Source organism: Colias philodice, chromosome 15, assembly GCF_061535455.1.
Source record: "Colias philodice isolate Cphi_HAF_F1 chromosome 15, ilColPhil1 Martin Lab GWU primary, whole genome shotgun sequence".
In the NCBI taxonomy this organism is placed as follows: Eukaryota; Metazoa; Arthropoda; class Insecta; order Lepidoptera; family Pieridae; genus Colias; species Colias philodice.
The window spans coordinates 3,376,625-3,402,258 of record NC_143100.1 but is presented as its reverse complement, the minus strand read 5'-3'; the positions used below and the strand labels follow the sequence as shown (position 1 = coordinate 3,402,258).

The following is a 25,634-nucleotide window of genomic DNA, read 5'->3' as shown; positions in this document are numbered from 1 at the left end:
TTATTGGTTATAAGGACATGATGACAATATTAGTAAAATTCAAGTATCGATGAATTTATCGCAATGTGTATGGAGTTCTTTTTTTGACCCAGAACATAATAAAAGTTTAGTATGAAAGCAAGATCAAAAACTAGACGTATTTTTACAGCTTATGTGTTCATCTGGTACATGATCTACAAAACTGCCAAATATGTTTAAAATTCGTTCCGTAATTTTTGTATGAATTAGTAACAAACATCCATCCATCCTAACTATTTTTACATTAGGTAATAGGGCTAGTAAATAGGATAAAAATAAAATACTTACTCTTGTGACGTGCCAGCTTGTAGACCAGGCTGCCAGAATTGCTGAAAAACAAAAACAAACGATGTTATACACTCATACAGGCATAAATTATACATGTTTACAAGTTAGCAAATTGACTATATTTTCTGAAGCGTAAACATATTAGAAGATTGATTGATATTCCTTATATGTGATTTTTGTTAAAAAGCAGATGGAAACGTATTAATATAAGATATAAATGAGTGGAAGTTTTTTGCTTTTGCTGTTTACACTCTGTTTAATGAGGAAGCTGGCAATTATCACTCATTTTCAACTTCTTTGTTTTTTGAAGCCTTATAAATAGAACGTACGCGTTGTACATTTAAAGTATTATAATAAATCTATTTAAATAGACTTTATTAATTATTGGATATGAATAAAGTTCATGATATTTTATTGTCTATATTTTATGAGTGTATCTCATAAGGTTCAGAAGATAGAGCAATATTTTGCACTAAATGTGTAAAAGTGTCAATAAACATGATTATTATTTTTTAATCCGTCCGACATTTGTACCTAGTCGTTACATTATAACTTAAAATTTACATTATTACCTCAAATAACCATTGCAAATGTATTTTTTAATAAGTTAAGTAAAACATCATCTGTAGGTAGTATATTGAATCTATCTAAAAATATACACTCTGTTTATACCGTGTTATCAGAAATTTATTAATGATCAAATGAAAGGCTTCTAGTTAGTTCAACTCGATAAAGCTTTGTAAGTGGCGTTGAAGAAACCTGCATTATTTGTGCAACGCAACACATACAATATTAACTCTACATAACGTCGTATCTAGAGGGTAAGATTTAGACAAATTACACGAAACTAAGTTAAATTATAAATAAAGCCAATCGATGTTATTTCAGTTTATCCTCATTTGCGTGCATGGCGGCATGCCTAGATAGAAGCAACACAATAAAGGCTATTTTGGTGTGAATTAACACAAAGGCATGCCTTGAAAAATGTACCGTGTGATGGTACGCCGGGTGAGGCAAACCCGCCACTATTTGAGCGCTAGATAGTGTGCTCATTGACTGCATCGCCTTCTCTTTCATCACACCACCGTCCTAGATTATTTATCACGTTTTAAATGTCTTGCTACACATTAAATTACTAAAAGATTTTGTAATTTTTTTCGATACTTATCACAAGTGGGTACTACAGACACTTAGACGTAGAGCCTAGAGATATTTTATACGAGGTGTTAATTGGCATGAACTTACCACTTTAAGCTTGGCCTGTATTTCTCGAAGTTTCCGCCTAGCTAAAACCTGTATGTGTGAAGATACTTGTTTCCTTGTGCGCGTTTTCCCCGTCCTTAATTTTATATATCTTGCTATAAGTTCGTTTCTTCCTGTAATTTAGAGAGAATTAATTTAGCAACTTGAAAGTTTCCGTTGAAAGGTTTCGGGAAATTTAAACAAAATGTGTTAAATTATTATGACATTGTGTTATAAATATCTAAACAGTTTATTATAAAAACACAATATTTTAGATAAAACGCCAATTGCTATAGTCCGCGAAATATTTAGCATAGCCGATACAGCAACGCGCAATGCTATGCCCGCGTAGCACCAGCCCAAATCGTTATGAAACAATTTTCAAAATATTTTGAATAACTATTTTCAATTATTGAAACTGCAGTCGAACAGGAATGCGGGGTCGATTGGCAGAGGGCGAAATTTACTCTAACAAATTGATTTCTGGTTATTCCATTTTAGAAACAACCATATTTTATAATAACGTTGTTCGTAGAAATTACTTATTCTGTGTATTATTTCAATTTACAGATAAATGTACAACATATTTTATACATAATTAGTGATAAACTGGCATTATATCAAAAAATAGGTACCTCCCTTTCATAAATCCCAATAAATTTTCCTGTATAATTTTGACAACTTGTCTATACCCCTAAAACACACCTCATAAAATCATTACCGCTATTTCTTCATTTCTATAACAAATTGAAAAACATCCCTATCAGTAATGTCACATCCCTAATCGAAGTGTGCCCATATGAACGTGGACAATAAAGTATTAATTTGTGGACGCCGTGTACAGAAGTGTGGGACAGGCCAAAGTAAATTGAAATCTCATTGAATTCGGGGAATGCGACGCCGGAGCGACGGCTGGTGCGAATTTAATTAACCCCTTGGCTGCTCGTTGAGGCAAACGTGCGTATAGATATACCTAGTTTATTATCTCTCGTTATTTCATAGCCAACTCTTGATAGTTCCAAATTTGTCACCTTTGTTTAAGACTTGCGAGCGTATTGAACATAAGTTGCAAGTGCTGAGCTGTTGCCTTATTTAATGGCATTATCATTTCAAAGTGGTAAATGTTAAAAATACGTAATGACGTTTCAAAAGTGCTTCTAGAAGAAGTCTAATTGAATAAATAAATGTTTGAGTTTGAGTTTGAAAGATGCTGTAGGAAGTATCAAGAATGGTTTCATGATGATTGAGTGTTTGTAGTTCGACATTAAAGAGATCATTTCACTTAAATAATTATGTAATAGACACCATTATGGTAAGACGTACGTTTGAGTTGGAGTGATTTTCATTTAATGTTCATATCATAAAAATGAAGTTCTGCTCTTTACACGTGATTGGGTCACAAACATCTGAAACTTCCTAATATAGTTCGATCATATTATATAGTGTCGTATATATTAGTTTTAATAAGCTCCGTTATATAGGTAGATAATATTTTTCAATAACGTACATTATTCGTGTACATTATTTTATTATTTCAATTTACATTTATAGTCCTATCAATAGACTGTGTAATTTATAACAGCTTACTGAACTTCAACCATCCGCCTTAACCCACGGCAACATTCTTGAAGTTTCAACTTTTAAGTATCGAAACTTCGTCTCTTATATTTCCGAAAGCGCTCCACCCATTACGCGCTTTCACAGCGGGTGACGTTTAAAATTAGGTGACCACTCGACAAATCGGGTGTTAACACGAATAAACACCGTGTGTCACTCCTACATGCAAGCAGCGAGCGTCCCCGCGAATCCAGCATTAAGAGTGCTTTCACCCGAAACGTCGCATGCATCTATAAATAGGGCGGTGCAGAGGATCAAGTCGGAACGTTTCTATTCCGCGGCGAATAGAAAAACAAGTGATCATTATTTATTGGTTTGTTAGATGGCTAATTTGGTCGAGTGCCAGCGCGCGGCCACGCTCTCGCGCACCTCTCGCGGAGGAAATTGTGCGTGCATCGGCGTGCAGCTGCCGCTTATGAATATTCAGTATTTTCATCGCGCCGCTACGAGTGAATCACCCTCGTAATTTATCAATGAGCACACGCTCTCCAATAATTAAAACGCAATATTGAATTTTTTATTCAATGAACTAGGGTTGCGTATCGATCGCTCACCTATAATTTATTCTATAACGGAGAAGTTATCGAAGATCCATCAGAAACACATTAACGTCCTATCTATCAGCCGTGACCTTTTAAAAGCTTTACGCGAATATATTTCTGGCATAACGTTCAGTCTATTATGTTTCTTCAGCAACATGTTTGTTGCATGAAACTATGTAAACTGTAAACTATGGTAAAGAGACAAAAGATGTGTTTCAGTATAAAATATATAAATATTGAAAGTTGTTGGTATTTAAACTTAACTCTGAATAGATTTTTTATTAATTTAATAATGCAATGTGCATAATTTTAATTAATCCTGTCATTGCGTAGGTACAAAAGGAGCGTTTGTGCGTTTATGACATGCTCTTGTAGAACCGGTATTTGAAAATGGATAAAACTTATTCGACTCGCAATTCATATGAATACAATTGAATTGGATTAATTGTTCGCATCGATAGTGCAAAAACAAAGAAATAAATGTTTACGCGAGACAGGCGCCGGGCCAGAATTTCACGCTGACCCAAACGGAAGATATGCGAGTCAAATCCTTAAAGGGTTGAGTTGAGACGGTTCTAAGGAGGATTTCTCGGGAGACAATCGGGAGTTATGCCCGAGGACGGGCGGGGCGCTAAACAACGGGCGCGGAGCCCGCCCCTTCTTTATATTTTCTTACTGCGTTCGCCGCCTAGCGGCCGGGCCCCTTACACGCTCGCTCGCTCACTAATTGCGCATTCTTCGCATAGTTTAGCCCTCCCGGCGAACCCTCCGGCCCCCCGGACCACGTGAAGCCGTGCGCCGACGAAACTTTCATACTGCCAGGATATTGAGCGGTTTTGAATGTCTTAACTCACGAACGTGCTTGCAGCTTGCACGCTTTGTAAGCAAACAGTTTGCAACAACTCGCCGCAACATTTCGGCCGCTTAACTACGGCTCACGTGCATCTCCCGGTCATACATACACGGTAACGATATATTTCGGTAACTATTTCCCTTGTTCCAACTTGGAGCTGTATCAAACGTTTGACTGAACTTCAATAATTACTTGGATAGGGCGGAATTTTCTTTTAAATTAGACCGATATTAAAAGACATAGAAGCGTGAAAACTCAAAGGTATCATTGCACTTACTTATAAAAATTTAATTCATTATTAAATATGCACCGCAGTGTTAAATGCCACAATGTTTAAGTACAGGAAAGTAACCAAAGTGGAAACTTGTAACATATTTTTCTCGTTTAACCTAGTTCGATGAAGTTGAGGGCAGATTTCACTGAAGTGTCGGAGGAACTTAGTAACTTTTCATGAGTGAACTTTTATAATATACAATATGTACACAATCGTTCTCTATAAACAACTTTCATGAAAGTGCTTCTTTCTCACACTGGTAGGGAAATATGCGTTATATTATAACTTACGACTCTGTTAAATTTAGTTATTTGACAATAATATTGACTAATATAACTATATTATAGTATACTAGCGGTCCGCCCCGGCTTCGCCCGTGGTACATATGAAAAATAGATGTTGGCCGATTCTCAGACTTACCCGATATTATGCACAGAAAATTTCATGAGAATCGGTCCACCCGTTTCGGAGGAGTATGCAGACTAACATTGTGACACGAGAATTTTATATATAAGAGATTAGTTTTATTTTTTTTATTAATGTCCAAATCATTTTTAAAGAATGATTAGCATTTGTCAAACTATGATCCGCTTTGCAAATGTTGGATCATTGGGCTTGTAAAACCTTTAATCCTCACACCAAAGCACTTGTTTATTTATAGAAATAATTATATTATTAAAAGTTCGTTGTAGAGCAGATGCAATTAATGTCTCTATTATTAAAGCCAAAGTGACACTAATTAAACATTTTCTACGAATAGCAGACTGGCCAGCAAAAGTAAACAATAAATAAACAAATAAAAAAAGTTAAAAGTGTTTTCGCGTTAAAAATAACAACTATTACAAAAATACCAATTACTCCTTATGAGCTGACGTAATTGGTAATTTCTTATAATATTGACTATTCTTTTTTGAAAAAACGAAATAAATCTTCTTCTGTGTGTTGTGCTCTGAGCTTTTGGCTTCGACACTTTATCACGCGATACTCAAAAAAAAGAAAAGCTTGAAAAGCTTCCTGAAAGTTTTATTTTCACGATATTAAGTGGCATAATATGACCCTCTTCAAGACATCACATCTAAATTTAGAGCACATCAGGTTGAACACGACAGACAAATAGATAAAAATTCAAGAAGATTCTCTCAAACTGTTTATTTATAATATTATAATGGACTAGCTTTCCGCCCGCGGCTTCACCCGCGTTTTCAAGGAAAAACCCGCATAGTTCCCGTTCCCGTGGGATTTCCGAGATATAACCTCCAACCACCTGTTAATCCAAGTTACCCTCTATATGTGTGCTAAATTTCATTGTAATCGGTTCAGTAGTATTTGCGTGAAAGAGTAACAAACACACACACATCCTCACAAACTTTCGCATTTATAATATTAGTAGGATAGTAAAAAGAAATATACATTTCTCTCTAGCAATATATGTATGCCGCATTGAAAGTTTGAAAAGGTAGAGTTAGTAGAAATATCTAAACGGTTTACCAAAGGTGATAAATTCGTTTGTAGCATTCAATTCAAAGCTTAATCTCTACGCAAAGCAAGAGACCAATCCTCAGATTCATTCTATTCAATATTCCAACGCTACAAGAAATTTCACTTACATATTTATGGGATGTCTTACACAAGGACCTTAGAATTAATATTGTAATGCCATAATACGATCCTTTTCTATTGGCAATAACTTGGTTTTAGTACCATAGGTATATCTAGCAATTATATGTTAAAATATACAAACAGTGTATAATTTGAATCCAATAACGGTTCTCAATTTATGTTGCGAATCAAACAATACAATCAGACAATAGGTGTTCATTTGCGTGACGCTATAAATATAATATCATGTATGGATTGTATTATTTCGTAATATTCGCATGAACTGTAAAAAATATGATCAAAATGCAAAAAAAAAAATTACATTCATCATGTAGTTCACTATCATATTGTAAATTTTTCCCCGCACGCAAATATCACAAAAATAAAAACAAAATTTTGTAGGGTAGTGCATAACTTCATTTTACGACAGTTATCACTACCAGCACCGATAATCAAAGTTTAATGCAATTATCACTACCACAAGCGAAAATCAATATGCCATACAATTGTAAACAGTTAACATATTGTGTCACGAGTAGTGAAGACGACTCAGATTGAGGGTGGCTAGATGAAGTCGGGCCAGCACGTCCGCGACTAATGTGCTCATATATTGTCTGGAGCAGAGTGTCCGCAATTATGTACAGCGTATATGGCCTTGAGGATATTGCGGGTACTCCGTGGACAAGATTAAAACCGAATTTCGTGTACGTAATGGGAGTGCGAAAACAGTTGTTTGTATGTGGTAGATTGGCAATTGACATTGTCAAATGATAAAATGTAATGATGTACCTTTTAGGGGAATGGATCTGAGTATAATTTCGTTTGGGGTTGACTTATTGAAATTTTTACAGTTAAAAAAGAATAATTCATAATCATATGATTACCGTTAAGACATTTTAACATAAACAATACTCCCTTTTTCCTGGTTGGAAGCAGGCTAACAAATAAACATTCACAATTAACATACGAGCACACTTTGTGCACACGCACTCAAGCCGATCTCTCCAGTTGACACACGCCACGTTTCAGTCCCAACAATAGCGCATCAAATTCATACCGTACGCATATTCTTTACTCGATTATATTTAAATTACATTACACAATTATTTCCGCTAGGGTGATAAGATTCAAATGGCGCATTTCTTTCCGTCTATTAAATCACTTGAGGTGGACACATTGCTGCGGTAGATTTGTTTAGCAATTCCATCTGGAGGCCGGTCCTTTAATTAAAAGCGGGATATATAATGCTCGGGCTTGACACGAACTTAATGTGCGTCCGGCGAAATGGTGGCCTTTAATTGTCTACGTCAATTACACCCAAACGCACGTAATAAGTGCTGAGGGAGGAATAACGCTTTTATTTAAGGCAAGTTAATGTGTCTTCGGCTTTATTTTAAAAGACATAGGTACCTTCTTTATTTACATTGCGGGATCATGGAATATGTGGCCACGTTATAAATGAGAAATGGGTCCGTCTGACACCACGCTATTAAATATTAATATGTCTCTTCATTGGATTGAAACGTTTAAAATTCATCGTTTATTTTTTATCACAACTATTGAATTATCAACTGTAGATAAAGAACTTAATACGCTTCATTATGTTTGATTAAAATACTTTAGAAAATAGCAATAGGTAGAGAAAAACGCGCATATTAAATATGGTATTTATCTTAATCACTAATCAGTCATTTGTGTTTACGCAAAGCATTTGAAGAAAAAATTGCTAAACATTTATCCCATGAGAACAATTTTTTGATTTGCGATTGTATGAATATTAAAATTGTTTCTCATCTAATAACAGTAAAAGCCTGTAATCCGACACACTTAGACTTTCGCAACATATTCATTATGTTCTAAGAGGGATCGTTACAGTATAGTCTACAGACAGTACAGACTACAGGATAATACACTTAGATTTACTAGGGTCAGCTAAGCCTTCAGCCATCTTCCACTGCTGAGCTTCATATAGATACCATGGATATCTAAATATACCTACTGTATATTTTATGGTATCTTTATTCTATAATAAACAGAATTTCTGATATTAAGATATCAACATAAACATATTGAAAAAGGTAACTTGGCAAAGTTATTATTTGATGAATATAGCCTCAACGATAGATACTAAAAGAGTCTGATGAATAGAAACATCCTATCAATCGATCAGTTAGATTAATATTATCTATGAAATAACGCTTAAAGACATGGCTTGCAAGTTGCAGCAGTTGCTGAAATTCAGAACGAACATCTATCAAATACTTTAAGACCTCGGAAAATTAACCTCATCTGTTTTACAAATTAAAAACCATTTCCATTCTAGTCCACCATGAATTAAGTACACAAATGATGACTGTTGAACATAAAAAAGATTTGTCCCGGTTATTAATTCGCTCCAGGGAATATGCAGCGATCGTCACGTCGACATAACGAGCATCCGCACTTAGTGTTGTAACGTGAAAAAATTCCACTGCTCCCTGTTAAGATTCTTTCAGCAATTAACTGATTCGACGGAGGAAATAGGGTGCGACAGAAAGGTTTAAGTAAATATAGATAGTCTTGTAATAAACACAATTTAAGACGGTGTAGGTCTCTACTCTCTCGTGAGCTTTGCCGTATGTAGGTACATTTACTTAGTCGGCGTTGTCGAAAATTTCGAAGTGAATTTTTCACATATACCTAAGACAGAGTTTAGAAATTCATATCACAAATGATCGACCAATTATGAAATTTCAGAATATTTGATGCAATGTCACATGAAACAGCTAGTTCAGGTCATAAAAGAGGACAATTCATTGATAAAATGTATTTGTAGAGAATATTAAAAATTTCAGTTATCTAAAGGACGAAAATATTTAGCGCGTGGGAGGTCAGCTACTGGAAATAAAATAGAGACTTCACCTGTAATATTAAAAAATATAACTAAATTCATATCATATTTATGCTATTTATGCATTTATACTTATTTTATTATTTTTAATGAATAGGTACAAGATAATAATTCCGGATTCTAAAATGCATCTATGACCGATAATTCATTTTATATGCTCTCTATTTTGAAAGGAGACGAAAAATAATTCTAATTATTGTTGACAATTATCGAAGCCTCAACATGCAATTATTTAAGGATTTAGGATATCAATGAATGAGCCCTTTGGCTTATCAATTTGTATCAAAAACATAAGTGTGCATCAAACGCCAACTAGTTCCCGAAAGAACGAGCGAGCCAATTAGTCGCAAATCCGTCTGCAAACGCGGGTAGTTTTTCGCCAAGTCAGCGGATAGTGGAACAAAGCGTCTTCACTTGACTTCCCCGAAACGGAGACAGTCCGATCTCGAGATAATAATTGTCGGTGTGTTCCGTGGAATCCTATTGCGCAAACGGCTTTGTCGGCATCAATACCTTTTGTCTCGTCACTCGTGCCGTACCCATTGTTCCGTTTAGAAACAACCTTGATATCGACTCATAATTCAATCAAAATCTCATGTTCGCAAATTGAGATTTGCACGCGGCGAGATTGGTGACTGCGCGCGAAGAAACACACATTTATTTAACTGTACAATTTATTTTGAATTGGCTCATTAGTGAATTCAGAATTTAAGTCCTTGATGCGTCAAATAATAAAAAATTCAACTAGTGATAGCATTGCACGTGCTTAATTAAATTCTAAATATTATGAGCAATGAGCTAAGTTATTGTGCCAGTTCTGCTTTGCAGAGGCATTTAAAACTAATCATTCAAACACATAACAACCTTATTTTATTTATTGAAATCCGTTTGAGAAACCGATAAAAATTATGAATCTTTACCGCTGCTATTTATCGTAAAATAAAACACCTGGAATTATGGGTCAGGGCAAATTTTTCATAACTTGGTATTGAATAGACTCAGATAGTAGATACGGATAAGCATTTTGCTCATTCAACAAATTTTATTTAATTCCATTCACACTAAGACGGCATATGGCACATACAAGAACGTCTTACAGCCAAATCAGAGTATTTAAACGCAAAATAAACAGCAGGATCTCCAAACGGTCCTAGCAGAGGTTATCGCCGTGGATCGATCGTATCATAATTAAATACGCCTTCAATGAAAACGTAAACTCTTTGTTTGAGTAAACTCTCTTGAAGGTGAAACCCTCACTAAGCAGGATCAAAGCGGGTCCTCTAGCATGCTCGAACTCACCGTACATCTTGCCCTCGTCGGAGAGGATGATCTTCCGCCTCCCGCATGGAGGGTATATCGCCAGCGCCTCTTGGAAGCTCTGCTCGATGTCCGGACTCCATACTCCCTCCGCGTCCGCCGCCGACATATCCTGCGAACGAAACATGGACCGTTGAATGAATATCCAAATGCATCAACGATGATTTGACGTATCCATGTGGTCAAGTTTTTATTGAATAGTTTTTAAGCAGAAGAATAAACGTATGGAAAGCTGGGTACTGGTTGGATGTAGAAAAATTGTTATTAAATCTCAAGAATGATTGCAAAAACCATTGTTTACAAGTAACAGATATTAAAAGCTGGATGAAGAGAAACATAGCTTTACTTGGGAAAATGCTTTTAATTTATATCAACTAAGCTCAGAGAGCTTAATGGAACGCAAGATAACCTAATAAACAATAATAATAATTTAACCGCCATTTTTCCGTCGATGTTTGTTTGTTGCCCGGAGACATCTTTAAAGTGTAATTATGAAAACGAGCAAGTCCTGTTTTGAACTCTATATTGATAGAGTATAATATAAAACTACTCGTAACAATAAATCACAGAAACGGCTGTAACAAACATATCTCATTTCACTCGCAGATTTTAATCATTATGTAAGAAGTATAAGGAAAATTTAAATTATTGGAAAAAATCAATACAATTCAAGTATTACGAAATGCAAATATGTACCAAATTCCCAACATTTTAATCAGTGCAATGCGCACAAGATTACATTGTTGAATCATTTGTAAGAGCGATTTTGTAATTTCGATCTATTCGCATTTTGTTTCCTTTCGAAACCTTGAACTTAACCAGTTGGCTCGAGAACTAGTATTCTCATGCAAATCGAACGCAAATTGGCAGCTGTTAAGCTTTATTGATTTTTACAAATTAATTGTTGTATTTACTTGATATATGAATGTTATTTGCATTCAATTAACCAAATGGGGTCTAATAGAGGGTATTAAGATTATGTATTGTGTACGGTATTCAGTTTTTGTTTTAATATTACAGTACTAGATTTCCGCCCGCGGCTTCGCCCGCGTTTGCAAAGGAAAACCCGCATAGTTCCCGTTCCCGTGGGATTTCCGGGATGGATAAAAACTATCCTATGTGTTAATCCAAGTTACCCTCTATATGTGTGCTCTAAATTTCATTGTAATCGGTTCAGTAGTTTTTACGTGAAAGAGTAACAAACATCCATCATCATCATCATCATCAGCCTTTCGATGTCCACTGCTGGACGTAGGCCTCCCCTAATGCACGCCACTGAGCCCGGTCGTTGGCTCTTTGCCGCCAGTTATGGCCAGCAACCTTGCGGACGTCGTCACTCCACCGTGTAGCAGGGCGTCCTACGCTACGTTTGCAAACATCCATACATCCATACATCCTTACAAACTTTCGCTTTTATAATATATATTACAGTATAGATAGCGTTAGCTACTATACTGTGATATATACACTACTAGTATAGGGCTACTATTGATTAATGGTGTGTTACATAAAATAGTAAGATGAGTACTACCATTTCCCTTTTAATTAAATATGTTTACGGCAATCTGTATATTGACATAAATATTAACAAGATGTAGATATAATTTTCAAAAATTGATATCTTATTTATTACGTTGATGTTAATTACGAAAGGTTGCATACAAACTGGTATCATGTTTGTTTAATTACAAAATATCTGTATGTACTTATTGCAAATATTAATAATTATTTATTATTATTAAAAGTAGGTCATTGTTTCATTGGAACAAGAAATGAACGTGTCCAAAAATTTTAAACATTTTAATTGCAACTTATGTAGTACGACATACAATTAACTTCACCAAATTCACGATATTATAAAAAAAATATTTACATATATTTTTAATTCATTAGTGAATTGATTGTGTTTTATTCATTCAATAAAAATCGTTCTGTTCTGTGAAGCTCATTAATAAATACTTAATTTAACACTTTAATATAATGTGAGCTAATTATCGAATATTTTATGCAATAGCTTTTAGTAAGTTTTTTCAACAGCGGAAAATTGTTCCAAACTATCTTATAACCTTCAAAACCAGACTGGTTTAAATATAACTTACTATGGAAACTCCCTCACTACGCGTAACGTAATTAAATAATACTAGTACATAAAACAGATACGTTTAACATATTGTAATGATTCAAATATAGTTCTTGGAAATTAATATATATGTAGTTAATAATAAACCATTCTACTAAACTCTACTATGAGTGAAGATGTTGGATTAGCGCCTCTATATACGTTTGTCCAAGAAAATAATTTTCTTTTCATTGCTGGCCTTGCTGTCGAAGAGACCTATTGTTTTTGTATATCTTTATTAAGATTACATATAGCTTTCATTGTTTACATAATATTTTGTAACCGATATCCAAACAAATCCTTTTTAATTGAGATAAGTAGTACATATTATGTACTGTTTTACGGATCCAAGGTGATCAAAAAAAGATATAATCAGAAGAGATAACCGCACTCAAAACACTTAAAATATACCAGATTCGTGAGTTCATATACTATAATACCTTTCCGATTGTTGTATTTTTAAAAGCTTGTTTAAAATTAACATTTATAATGAGGCAAAATACGCAAAAATATAATATAAGGACATTTTAATTGCGGAACATTTTTAATATTATGTAAGTCACGATAATATAATAATTAAATTCGTAAACATTATAATAAAAAATGGAACCCATCAGAGATACGAACTTGTGTGTTATGACGCAGAATTTCGTTAAAAAATTTAGTTTTTAAAGTTCTATGAAATCAAACTATAAATTTCGATATATCGTTCGAACGTCGAGAGGTGCGTCATTCTAATTAATGGACTCCTATACGAGAGGCAAAATAAAAATAACTCTTTAGCTGGCATCCGAGCAAAATAGTGATTCAGTGTTACTTAGAACCACTCGATACGAGTCGCTTCTGGTTTTGTTAGTTTATATTCGTTTCTCAATAACATCCCGTACGATTTAAAATCAATATTGACATAAAAACAATAGCTTCTGGTTTTTAACATTAAACATATCTGAAAGTAATAACATAAGCGAAATGCTTGTGGTGGAATTTTATCTGTTATTTTCAAAACGCATTTTTTGCAAACATAGTTGTGATTATATTAATTGCTTGTAATTTTCTAGGTGCAAAGTAAAAAATATAAAATTATAGAAAATCCTATAAATCAATGCAATTTTGTTTATATAAGATTGCGTGTTACTTGTACTGTAAACATATGATTTTCCTCTATCAGATCCTATAGTAATAATTTTCCCGACTTATCCGTCAAAACGGTGCCGATTTTTTTAGCATAATTATTTATTTTTCTTTTATGTACGAAGATGCTACATTATTTTCTTAATGGGCTAGAGTAACTGAGCAAAATCTACCGTAAAGAAGATCAACGTCAAAGCGAAGCACTTATGTGTACCCGTATTTCCTCCATTAGTAGACGGATACAGGACCGATTTCTAGATTTTTCTAGTAACTATATTTATTTACTGAAGAGGACGTAAATTGAAATATAGAAAATTTATTTACGTTTTCATGAAAATATCTCATCAGGATTTCATTGCAAAAGACAATCCATTTAGCACGTAGGGGAATTAGAACCGCATTTATTAGGTGATTTTTCTTTATTTTCTTTGTTTCTTATTAAATGTACTTTGTCAGATATTGTCACGATATGGTCATGATAGTGAAACAAGGTGGAAAATTTGAAAATATGAAAATGTTTGTTACGATTGCACAGTACCTATTACATTTTTATTTATTACACCTTATTTTTCGTCGTTAGCATCGCCCATGATTTTGACAGAACTACATTCCTCAACTTTAACAAAAGAACTCTAAACATTTCCTCTACACCTCATCATCGCTACAATCATAACGTCGGTGCTTTTTATTTTTTATTCTAGATAGGGAAGCGCTTGGCCACTATCTCGCCTGATGGAAAGCTAAGATGTGGGCTGAGATGGTACGCGCTTCCCTAGTAGGTACAGGTTCACTCTTCGGCAAAGTCATAACTTGGACAGTATAACCCTAATCCTCTAATGTGTTGAACCCTCTAAGTGCTCAAGCATTTACCTTTTCATCGTCGCTAGCATCGCCGACATCCAGGTGCTTCGCGTCGGCGCCGCCCGAGCCATTGGTATCGGGCGCGCCGGCCGCCGTGCTCCACGGGGACGCAATGGTGCCGGCCGCGAGCGCGCCGCTCGCTGTAACAAACAAACATACATAATGAAAATAGAGTTTAAGTATATGAGTTTAAGTTAATAGCTACTAGACTATAAAGAACAACTATTAAGGCGTCATCATAAGTAGAGCAATGGTTAATCAAAAGGTACGATTCTTTTTTCAGCAATGTACAAAAAAGATACATTATAATATTATGTTCATTATAACTCTTATGCCATAAACCATGGCGAAACGATACTTTATCCAGAAAATATAGAGTAGATAGGAGTAAAAAAGTTAAATTCAATCTAAGTATGAAAAGTAGTGACTACACTTTACATATTATGATATCTCAAAAATATGTTCCCAGTCAAAAATTCAAATGAAAATCAGTAGATATAAAAGCTATTCCCAGTATCCACAGGTCCTTCTGGTTTGACGTCAAAATCTCTGTTTGTTTACAAATTCGAATGCACATTGTAAATTTGAGCGTATTGTGGCTCGTCTCTAATAATGTTGTAAACATGTATGTGCTTTGATGCGTTCGTAATAGCCCTGCTTTTGAAGAGTTGTGTCTTTACTCTTTGCTTTGTCATATTAAATTAGAAGAATCAAGAAAGAGCCTTTTATAACATATCCAAGTGTAGTTTAGTTAAAGTTAAAAGTACACGACGATTTTGTCTTGTCGCAGTAAAACTGCTTAAAATATTAAATTTTTCATTAAATAAATTGAATTATTCAAAATTAAGAAATATTTTTGTAAAGGGTTATGCTAAGTAGTTGCAGATATAAGCAGTAATCCCGATACAAACACAGAGAAATGAAATGAAATTAAGACATCTTATTTCAGATGTTAATATTTGAAAGTAAACAACTAATTGGAACGATATCAAATGCCGGGCCTATTTATCAGATCGCTGCCTGCTTTCAGTTTTTACACAGACGTTTATTACAGACCATAAAACATAAACGTTCAAGGGTATCCATTCGAAATTTTCTTAATACCGAGTAAATAAGCTTTGTAACAAGACCTCGGGCGGAGGTCGTAGGAATTCTTGAAATTTTCATATTTACCGTTAGAAACATGCAGGTACGAAATGTTAACAATATAAATATAATATCAAAACGAAGAATTTCGTTATGAAGATCGGATCGGGAGGAGAGTAAAAGTATGCGGCAGCCTCGCGACGCCGCGCCGTGTGCCGTTTTCTTGATAAATTTTCAGTGTATTTTATAAGCCACTGTTTATCTTTTCCAAGGGATTTAAATATTATTGAAACATATTTGGAATATTGTGCACCTTGCTACCCTATTATTTCGGTTGATAAAAATCTCTTCCCTTTGAATGCACCGTTGCATTCGCATTAGTTATATTGAATATTGAATTGTTATATATTCCTACGCAATATAAATAATTTCTTCGATCATAAATCTACTAGTAAGACACCTAAAAGAAAAACTTAATACATAATTAATTGACAATAAATCTAGTGTTTTCCCACGACATTACGTTGCCGGAACCATTTAGAACATGAAGCGTTATCGATTGAAAATAAATTATGAATTACTCATGATTTTTATTATTTCATATAAATAACTGCTAGGATATTTAACCCTTTTATGGCCGGGTTAGTTATTCATTGGCATGATCAATGAATAGACTGATATGTGTAGGAATGAATAAATTTCCTTTGTTTAAAGCACAATGTATCGACAACAAAAACTTAGGCAGGTGCATTCGATAGCGAAATTAAAAGCGAGTTTAAAAATTTTGCGTCCACTGAATAAAACATTTAATGGACAAGCTTTTTCAGTGTTTTAGCCGACATTTGTAATATTATTTCACATTACCAGTTTATCGTTATATTTTTTTCAGTAAAATAAATAATAATATATCTAGGTTTTAAACATTATCAAATTGTAGATTTCTTAACCGTCAATTTATCTGTTTTACCACACTGCAAATTCACAAACTTAAATTTAAATAAAAAAATCTCTTCACAAAATCTCAATCGAACAAAAGAACGATAAGTATAACACATGTTTATTTATATTAACTGTTAATGACTACGATTGCAAATAAAACCCGATATTGATGATTATGCTTGACAGTAAATGTAAACAGTACGAGTGGACTGCATCGGGTAAAGAAAAAATGTTTACACTGCACTCTATATGTAGTAACATAAAACATTTGAGAGAGATTTCAGAAGATTCGTTTTAATTTTGATTCGAGCGATGAATGACTCGATCGTACTAATTAGTACTGATCATGATAATTACTAGAATTGCGATGGATTTTTCGGATCCTAAAATTGTGTAGAGACATTTATTTTCTTCCATAAGGACACTTTGGCATACATGACAGCAATGGAATTTAGCACCGAAAATAGTGCTTGTTTAATTATTACCATCATCTCCTGTCGGCTGTCGCTTTTTTGATTTCAAGATTGTCGCCTATCATGGTGTTGAGCTACGTACTTAATCTATTCATAGATTGAAATGATGTTGACTAAATTTAATGAAAATTTGCAGTTCCAATTCATTAACATTTATAATTGTATATGTACAATCGTACCGTAAGCGTAACACTACTAAAAATAGCGTTCTTAACCTCATAAGCAGCAAGCAAGCTCAAGTGCGTTCAATTAGAACAATCTAGACTAATTCGTGTCGAAAGCAGCGGCGGCTGACAAAGGGCGTCGTGAATGTGCAATAATTAAAATAATAAAGCGTCCCCTATAGCTGATATGACAAGTGTCCGCAATAACCGGCGCCCTTCAGGAGCTCGAGGGTCGCAACTGGTTTGAGGCTTCCTCAATGGGATTTTATATCGCGCCAAATATTTGGACGTAATCATCTTTCGAGTACGGTTGTAGAATTCAGTCGAGTGCCTGTTTTATTTGGTCCCCGTGTAGTGTAGATATTTTAACATGCACGAGAAATACTAAATGTAAACCATACAAAGTATAAGGATTTTTATTTAAGGATATTATGTTTTTTTTATATTATTCCATAAAATATTGTAAATAATTAATTACACCTTAACACTAGAAAAAGTTAGCTGAAGGTGGTGAAATATCTACGGTGGTAAAGGATGATATTTGAACTGATAATAATCATTACGCTAATGTTCTTTATGAGTGGGTTTTAAGTATACCTAGTTCATTTAAATAGACTCTAATGACTTAAATTAGTTTATGCTTAGTATTACGTGTTTTACATACGTGATGGGACACTTATACAGAAATAAAATTATTGCAAAAAATTTAAGTCACAACAGTTTCCATAAACTAGTGAACACTATCCGATCACTTACAAGCGTTACCGTTCACATCAAAGTATAGTTGGCACAAGATATTTCATTCGCCACAAATATAATCATCGAACAATGTTTAACTTTCTCAATAACTAGTGCATCCAAGACGCAGATCGGGCTAAATTATGTCCGTACTTAGTGAGTCGAGTGGGCGGATCGAATCTCGTTCATTATTCTCTACACGATTCAATATCGCTAACTTTGATGTACAATATGAACATTAATGGTTATTTGTACGTTTTGGAGTTAACAATATACCTATATGAACGAGGTCTGTTGCATATAATATTAACAATAACAAGTATCCTAATTTTAAGAAATACCTAGCTCTGTATAATTGGCGCATGCTGTGTCAACCTCTAATTATTTGTTACTTTATCGCAAGAACAGCTATATGTTATGTAAAATTTATATTTAAGAATCATTGTAAACAAATGTTGGTTGACCAAATAAATAAAAATAAAAAAATATTGTAATATTACTAGAAATACCTAGTTTTTATTGTGGTTGTTGTGAAGAATCAGTACGGGTAAAGCTAGGTCGAGTAGTATTGACAATTGTGTATACTTACTGAGATATGAATAAAAGTATATATAGGTCTACAAAACAAGTAGAGTATAGAAAACGCTTAACTTATGCCTACAATATCAAAACCATTTTTTTAGTTTTGGGGATTTTAATTTTACAATATGCTATTAAATATCAGTCTAAAAAGCGCTTTAATCACAAAACCAGTTCCGTTAAAAACCACGTATATTAAGATATAGGCAATTACGTATTAATACGACGGTGAATCATCAAATAGAGACCTTTGAAGACTAATGTTTGTAGTTATCACATTATTCGTACATAGCTGTTTATAATGATCGTGTACATTTACGTAATAATGGCTGGCTATTAAAGATAAATATTGCTTTTTAAAATTAACAAAAACATTTCAATCGATTATGGAAATTATTACAATGTTTACTTAATTTATTTTACCTGTTTGTACTTTTGTTGTATACTTTTATGACTAATTTATATACACTTAAACAAAAGAAAGATTGGCAAATATACGTAAAAGTAATTTCACACGTGTAGGTTCGGGAGGCACAAGTTGTGGCAGTGACCACCACAAACTGTCAATGTTTATACATTACTAATGCTAATGTTTTTTATTACGTATTAAAATTTGCATTGTTATACTTTTCAGTTAGGTGCGTTAACAACAAAGCGGTCTTATGTATGTATGATCATGGCTGGTTATATTTTAGAATTTAGATGATAAAGTTCGGTTAAAATTGCTAAAATTATAGAAACGATTTTGTCCTACACGTAACACAGTTCTCTTACATTTTGTCATTCTTAAACTATAAAAAACACAAAAAATACTAATAGTTTAATCTGGACTCAAAACTTTTTTATTCCTTTGTAAACTTCTTCAAGTGCTTTCCGTACCGTGAACTTAAACATCTATTTTTTACGCGAGTTTTTATAACTTTTGATACGCACAAATGTGTATAGTACTCGTACCATCAGAGACCAATTAACAATAACGGACAGAATTAATTAACCAAATTATGCCGCATTACAATATAACTCTATTAAACGTTACGTTTTTAAAACTAAAAAAGTTGTTCTGCATGAAGCTAAATATTAATTTATAAAAAATAAAAAAAATATGTTGTCCTAGCAAAAAAAACTTGTAAATTAGTATCCAAAAAACCGGGCATTCAATAAGTTTGTTTGAATGTTTATTTGATGTCGATACTTGTTAAATTTAAATAAGCGAATGCATTTATGTGATTCACCATGTGAAACTTTATTCAGGTCATATGTCCGCTTTCCATCTCGATCCCACAAACAGATAAGAATTTCCAATTTAATCTCTCCTTATTCGTTTTCATACGAACACTTAGTTTGTGAGTAAATAAGACGCTTTTTCAAGAGGGACGGAAGGCAAGGGAAAGCCGGAAAATTGCTTTTCATTGCTCATTTTATTATAGTACAAGGGTGAAATATCATTCTGGTCACATGAATAAGTTGGGAACTTACATATAAGGGATTTTAATGACAGCATCGTTATTTTTTTGTGAAATATCAAATTATGTTATGTTAATGTAATAGGAAATATCCTAGATTGATAGCGCAGGATATAGAGAATCATAAAAAATTGTTGAAATTGTGTACCGAATAATAATTTCAACACAAGGTAAATTCCATATTCTATCTTCTCTATTTCTATTTTTCCCTATTCTTCACATTTCTGTACACAATTTATTGGCACTTAGTAATTCGATACAACAAATGGAAGAAACCTAACACCCATACAAAAAGACAATTAAACAATGCATGCAAACAGAAACCTAGAATGCTGTTGGTTCCGATTTTTTAAGTAAATTAAAAGCACATGAAATGAAAAAGGCCCGCGTCCTTCGCAGTAACAGCACGCGATTCCTTTAACTGGAATGCATTTAATACCGAAGTACGGAATAATTCTGGTAATTTAGTACCATTTAGACTCTATCGCGTGTACTCTGCGGAGGCAATAAAACGGTTTTTTTCACAGCTCAACGTCTCTAATCAATTCCTAGTCCTATAATAATATGCACACGTACCTATGTGGGCTCATAAATTCGTTTTCGTTAAGCATTTCCAAAATTCCACAAATATAAGTATTGCCCAATTTGAATTTCATTCGGCTAATTTGCATCGAAAAGCGATAATGTCGTGTTACTATTTATAATTTTTGTCTACTTTACGGCTAGTTAATGATGGTAATAAATCTATAATGCATAAAGTTCAGAAGAAATTAATTGTACTAACGGTATGTAGGTTGATTTTGATAATTATTTTGTATTGTACTTATCAAAATTACAATAAGCATCTACGTAATGAAAATGTAGAACTACAATCTTAAACATACACTTTTATTTGACTCCGTGTCCCTTTCTTAAGGCACTCACAACTTTCTTTGAACCAATAAAATGATGTGATTATATCTGTGTTGTGTAACCAAAACCCATTATTCAGTATTTATAAACCTAATATGTTGAAGCATCCCAAGACCGAAGGAGTGGCACTTACCTCGGTCAAAGGTATGTTCAACTTCAGTGTGGCAACTTAACCCATGTTATATACAAATTTTGGAAACTGTTCCTTGTTAAGCGTAAACATTATAAACTTACAAGTTATCTCAGATGTACGGGAAGGATAAAAGCACATTAAGAAATACAACTCATTACATTGTACAATATTATAATAATTAATAAGTATCTATAAGTAGAGCATATTATATTGACTAAATTAATACTTATTTGTTGACAATTTTAAGCCTTCATTCCAAAATTAAAATATCAATGTCGTGAATTTTAACGCCTCGCGATTTATAAAATATTTATTACGAAAACAATTTCAAAAGTATCCAAAAATCCTAATTTGGCAGAGCAAGGCCGGGCTTGGATTATTTAATTACACTTATAAAGTAAATAGGCCACGGTTAGTACTTTTACGTATATACGTAACAAAGTAACAATTCCTCATTCTGGTGTAGTAATAAATATGTATAATATTTTACATTCCATCACCGGTTCTCTTAATTAAAAAGTTGCAATGCGAACTCTTTTGATATGCTACGAATGGTAACCGTCTTTATACGTATTCATACAAAAGAAATTCTCAAAATTGCAATATGTGATATTGGAATCGTGTTCCAATGTACATTTATTTAAATTATTTGTATTTAAATACATTACAACCGTACAGAGAAATGAATAGAAACAAGAACCTCATTGCTTGACATTATTTCTGCGAAAGTAGATATTAAAGCTACCAGATAGTTTCGAGCGTGGTCGACTACAGTAGGGCGCAGATAAAAACGAATCATTACATCGAGTGCGGAGAGCGGAGTACAGTACGCACATCAAATAAACTGCAAAGGGGGAAATGGAGAAATAATATCCGTATCGGATGGGGCGGTGGGTGGCCACCTGTCCGGTTGCGCACCAAAGTATGTTAATTAATTTTCGGTTGACCGTTCAACGCTCGCTCAAATCGCCGCCCCTGTGGTTTGCCCTCGCTTTCATATAACAAAGGACTGGTTAATGCTTTACATTAATAACTAGATTGTTTTAATGAGAAATGCATCATATTTGTATTAATAACGAGCCTTTTACATTACGTAAGTGATGTGAGGTATGGAATTGAAATGTGTTTTTACTACGTTTGCCAATGTTGTGTGGCTTTGTGTTTTTATATTGTGTACGTATCTTTTACGACTACAATGCATAAAATACACTAATTATTCACTCATTATATTATTGGAGATTATCCATTATTCTGTTCAGAATAACTCGAATATAATACAAAATCGATACAGATTAATTTTATTCATACTCTCCTATTCTAATAACACCACGGATCTTATAGCTAATAACTCAAGCAATTAATAAGACCTCGATCCAATCAGCTCATCCTAAAGACGTCGTTTAATAAGCCAATATAATAAGGGACCTATAATATGATCCATAAATACCGTTGAATAAACCTTATTAAAATAATACGAGTAACATGAAAGCAAATCAATAGGACACGTGACGTGAATGGGAACCCCACGCATTCATTATTCAACAGCATAACTGCTCAGTCTACTCGATAATACCCTGCGATCTAATTTTAATGCCTCACTCCGATTTCCAGTATGTGGAAAAATCATAGACTTGCCGTATTATTCCATTTCTACGTTGCTATGTTTAAAAAGAAAGAATTCATAGAGATTTTCAATTGGATACGTAAAGCTTGCTCATTTTACAAATGGTTATATCTCGGAAAAGTGTAATAATGAAATTATTTTAAACTTAATTCATGATACTAGATAATGACATAAATATTCAAGATATTTCATAGATTAGTTCACCGTCGTTTTCAAAACTGAAACGCGGAGAGCGACCGATTTTGTAACTTTCATGGCGAATTAAGAACATTACCTACTGCCGTTTTTCCTAATAGTTACTCCACTTTAACGAGCCTTTGTAAAAGATTGACTACTAAAAACATTTAGATTAATATTTTTTCTTGAAATTTACTTAATAAACAAGTATTGTAGATATAGAAAAATATGCATTTTTCTCTCATTTTCATGATATTCAAGAAGTCTGTACCACAGTCCACAAGAGCGGGAACTGCATTGTTCAATCCCATTTCCATGTTCTCCATTTATACCCAATTACGGTATTACGCTGAAGCGTGCGGATTTACAAAGATGTTTATCTGCGTGTGTGAATGTTTACCAACCGGTAGCGACGTGCCGTACGGAGACGTACACCTAGGGTTATCGTAACCGGATTATTCTGGTTATAACCGGGTTTAAATGGGACTACTAGTTTTCGCTTAAACTGACACATATTGCATGTATGTTGAGTGTTTCTTCTTAATCCAATATCATTGATTGGATATTTTTACTATGTAAAAAATCTGAAGAGTTGTATTAGAGAAAACTTAAATATTTTTTATGTAATTAGGGTTCTAATAATAGGCAGTAGTATAAAAGGGATTGGCTAGTTTGAAATATGCTTCTATTCTTTGAGTGATACGGTTTTTTATAAACACTTTTTAGATGAATACAAACTTTTAACAATAAGAGAACTTCATTTTGAGGGGTGAAGCTGTATTATCTATTGGCAAACTTTCGCTTTATATTTGCCAACCCTAAGCCCACGTGGCAGGCGTGCACGTACGCATTTAGTAAAACCTACCGCAGAATGCAGCGCGCTGCCGTCACAGGTGTATGCAAAACTCCGGCTGCCATAATAAAAATAGTAAACCATTATATAACTATGGAAATATCGACAAAATCATGCTGTGCGGATGTGAATCGAATACCAATATTCAAGTTCAAATATCGCATGATTTAAAATGCATTGAATTTAATGCGGTCGGAACGAGCCGTTTACATTTATTTTACGTAATATGCGTTGCAAATGTTTCAGCTACCAAAATAAAGCTAATATAGACAAACGATTCCGCACATGTGAATGACACGCACGTATCAAACAGACCGCATCTCCCCTTCATAAGATTTAACGTTCTAATGAGCCATTTGAGGAACACGATCCCGATCGCTTCCAATTTTTTGTGGATACGTTGCCAATTTTTTTCTACAAATCTGAACTAAACTGCGTCGACGATAATCATGGGAGCGCACTAGTGAGTCACGCGTACAACTGCCAAGTTAACTGTTACCAAGAGTAAAGAAGTATCTATGCAAATGTTGATATACAAATTGCACCTCTATTCCTAGACGCACCAGAGGAGAGAACCACGTGCACACTTCAGAATATACACTAAAATGAATCATCATCGTTTTGCCAGCTGCGAATTAAGACTCGGATTGCACTGCTCTCGGCGAATATCGCGGCTCGTCTTACAATATCAGCGCAATAAACTATAATACACCCGTATACTCTATACATTCCATATAAATTCTCGTATATCAAAGCAGGTACGTGGGTTTTCACACGCGTTAAAACAAAACATCAGATTACAGATTTCTAGAAACGAATTTTTTATACTCTACTAAATCGAAACGGATCGCAGTCGATCGAGTTCCAATAGTCATTAGCTATTTACCAAATCGAGTGTAACTGAATGAATTTTATGAGATCGGCCAGTGACCCCTGAAAACATTTTTGCAAGGCACAATGTTTTTGCAAGAAACCTTGAATTGGATAACGCAAAATTACCATTTAATATTGCATGGTTTGTTTGAGCAAGTTTTTTTGGTTAATAACTTTCATCTCTACAATTTCGCAAAATCATCGATATCTAACTAGCAATTACTATATTTTCATCAAAACAATCTACACCTAAAATTATAATTCGCTTCACAAGGCACCGTTTATCGACCGTAAGTTACATAACTAAATTTTAACTGCCGGCCATAAAGGTGAAAATATGAATCCCTAATATCTAATATAGAACGTATTACAAAGAGATACTTATGAAATTAAAGTGATAAATCAGCTTGAACGGCCCGAGCCATGAATGAGCTGGGAACAACGGCTTATATGTAAATAATGTCGCGCGACAACCAGCGGCTGGCATACACAATGAAATATACGTTGGATATAATTCATAGCGATTGATCCGAGTACCAATAACCGATGACGCGGGTATTAATTTTGACCAAACTAGGAATAGTGCAGGCGAACATGCTTTATCTAAGCATTTAATTCATTTGAAGTCGATATTGAAAACCTTCTTAACAGGTGACCACGTCGCCATGCGTTTTTAAAGAGGCTTATATCTTTTTGTACAAAGTTCAAGAAAAATAAAACATCTATTTCATCTTGTATTTCAACGAATTGTTCAAAGAACAATAATATCCGAGTTCAGAGAAGCAATATCACAACTTCTATAAAATAAGTAAAATTAAATATAGAACAGGAAATCCATTTTTCGTATGAATAAAAAAGGATGATATTGT

The 25,634-nt window shown here is 33.9% G+C and overlaps 1 protein-coding gene across 5 annotated transcripts in view; it reads right to left on the bottom strand.

Moving 5' to 3' along the window:
* The window catches only part of sd (TEA domain transcription factor 1 homolog scalloped), a 73,369-nt gene that overhangs the window by 9,262 nt on the left and 38,473 nt on the right, over positions 1 to 25,634 (bottom strand). For 4 of the 5 annotated variants that reach the window (XM_089704162.1, XM_089704165.1, XM_089704163.1 and 1 more), the window contains 4 exons: positions 14,761 to 14,891; positions 10,623 to 10,752; positions 1,552 to 1,682; positions 307 to 347 (listed from right to left, as the gene is read on the bottom strand). In XM_089704162.1, coding sequence (XP_089560288.1) covers positions 307 to 347; positions 1,552 to 1,682; positions 10,623 to 10,752; positions 14,761 to 14,891 — 433 coding nt within the window. Of the gene's footprint in view, positions 1 to 306; positions 348 to 1,296; positions 1,396 to 1,551; positions 1,683 to 10,622; positions 10,753 to 14,760; positions 14,892 to 25,634 lie in introns of all 5 variants that reach the window. The other variant, XM_089704166.1, reaches the window with a different exon arrangement.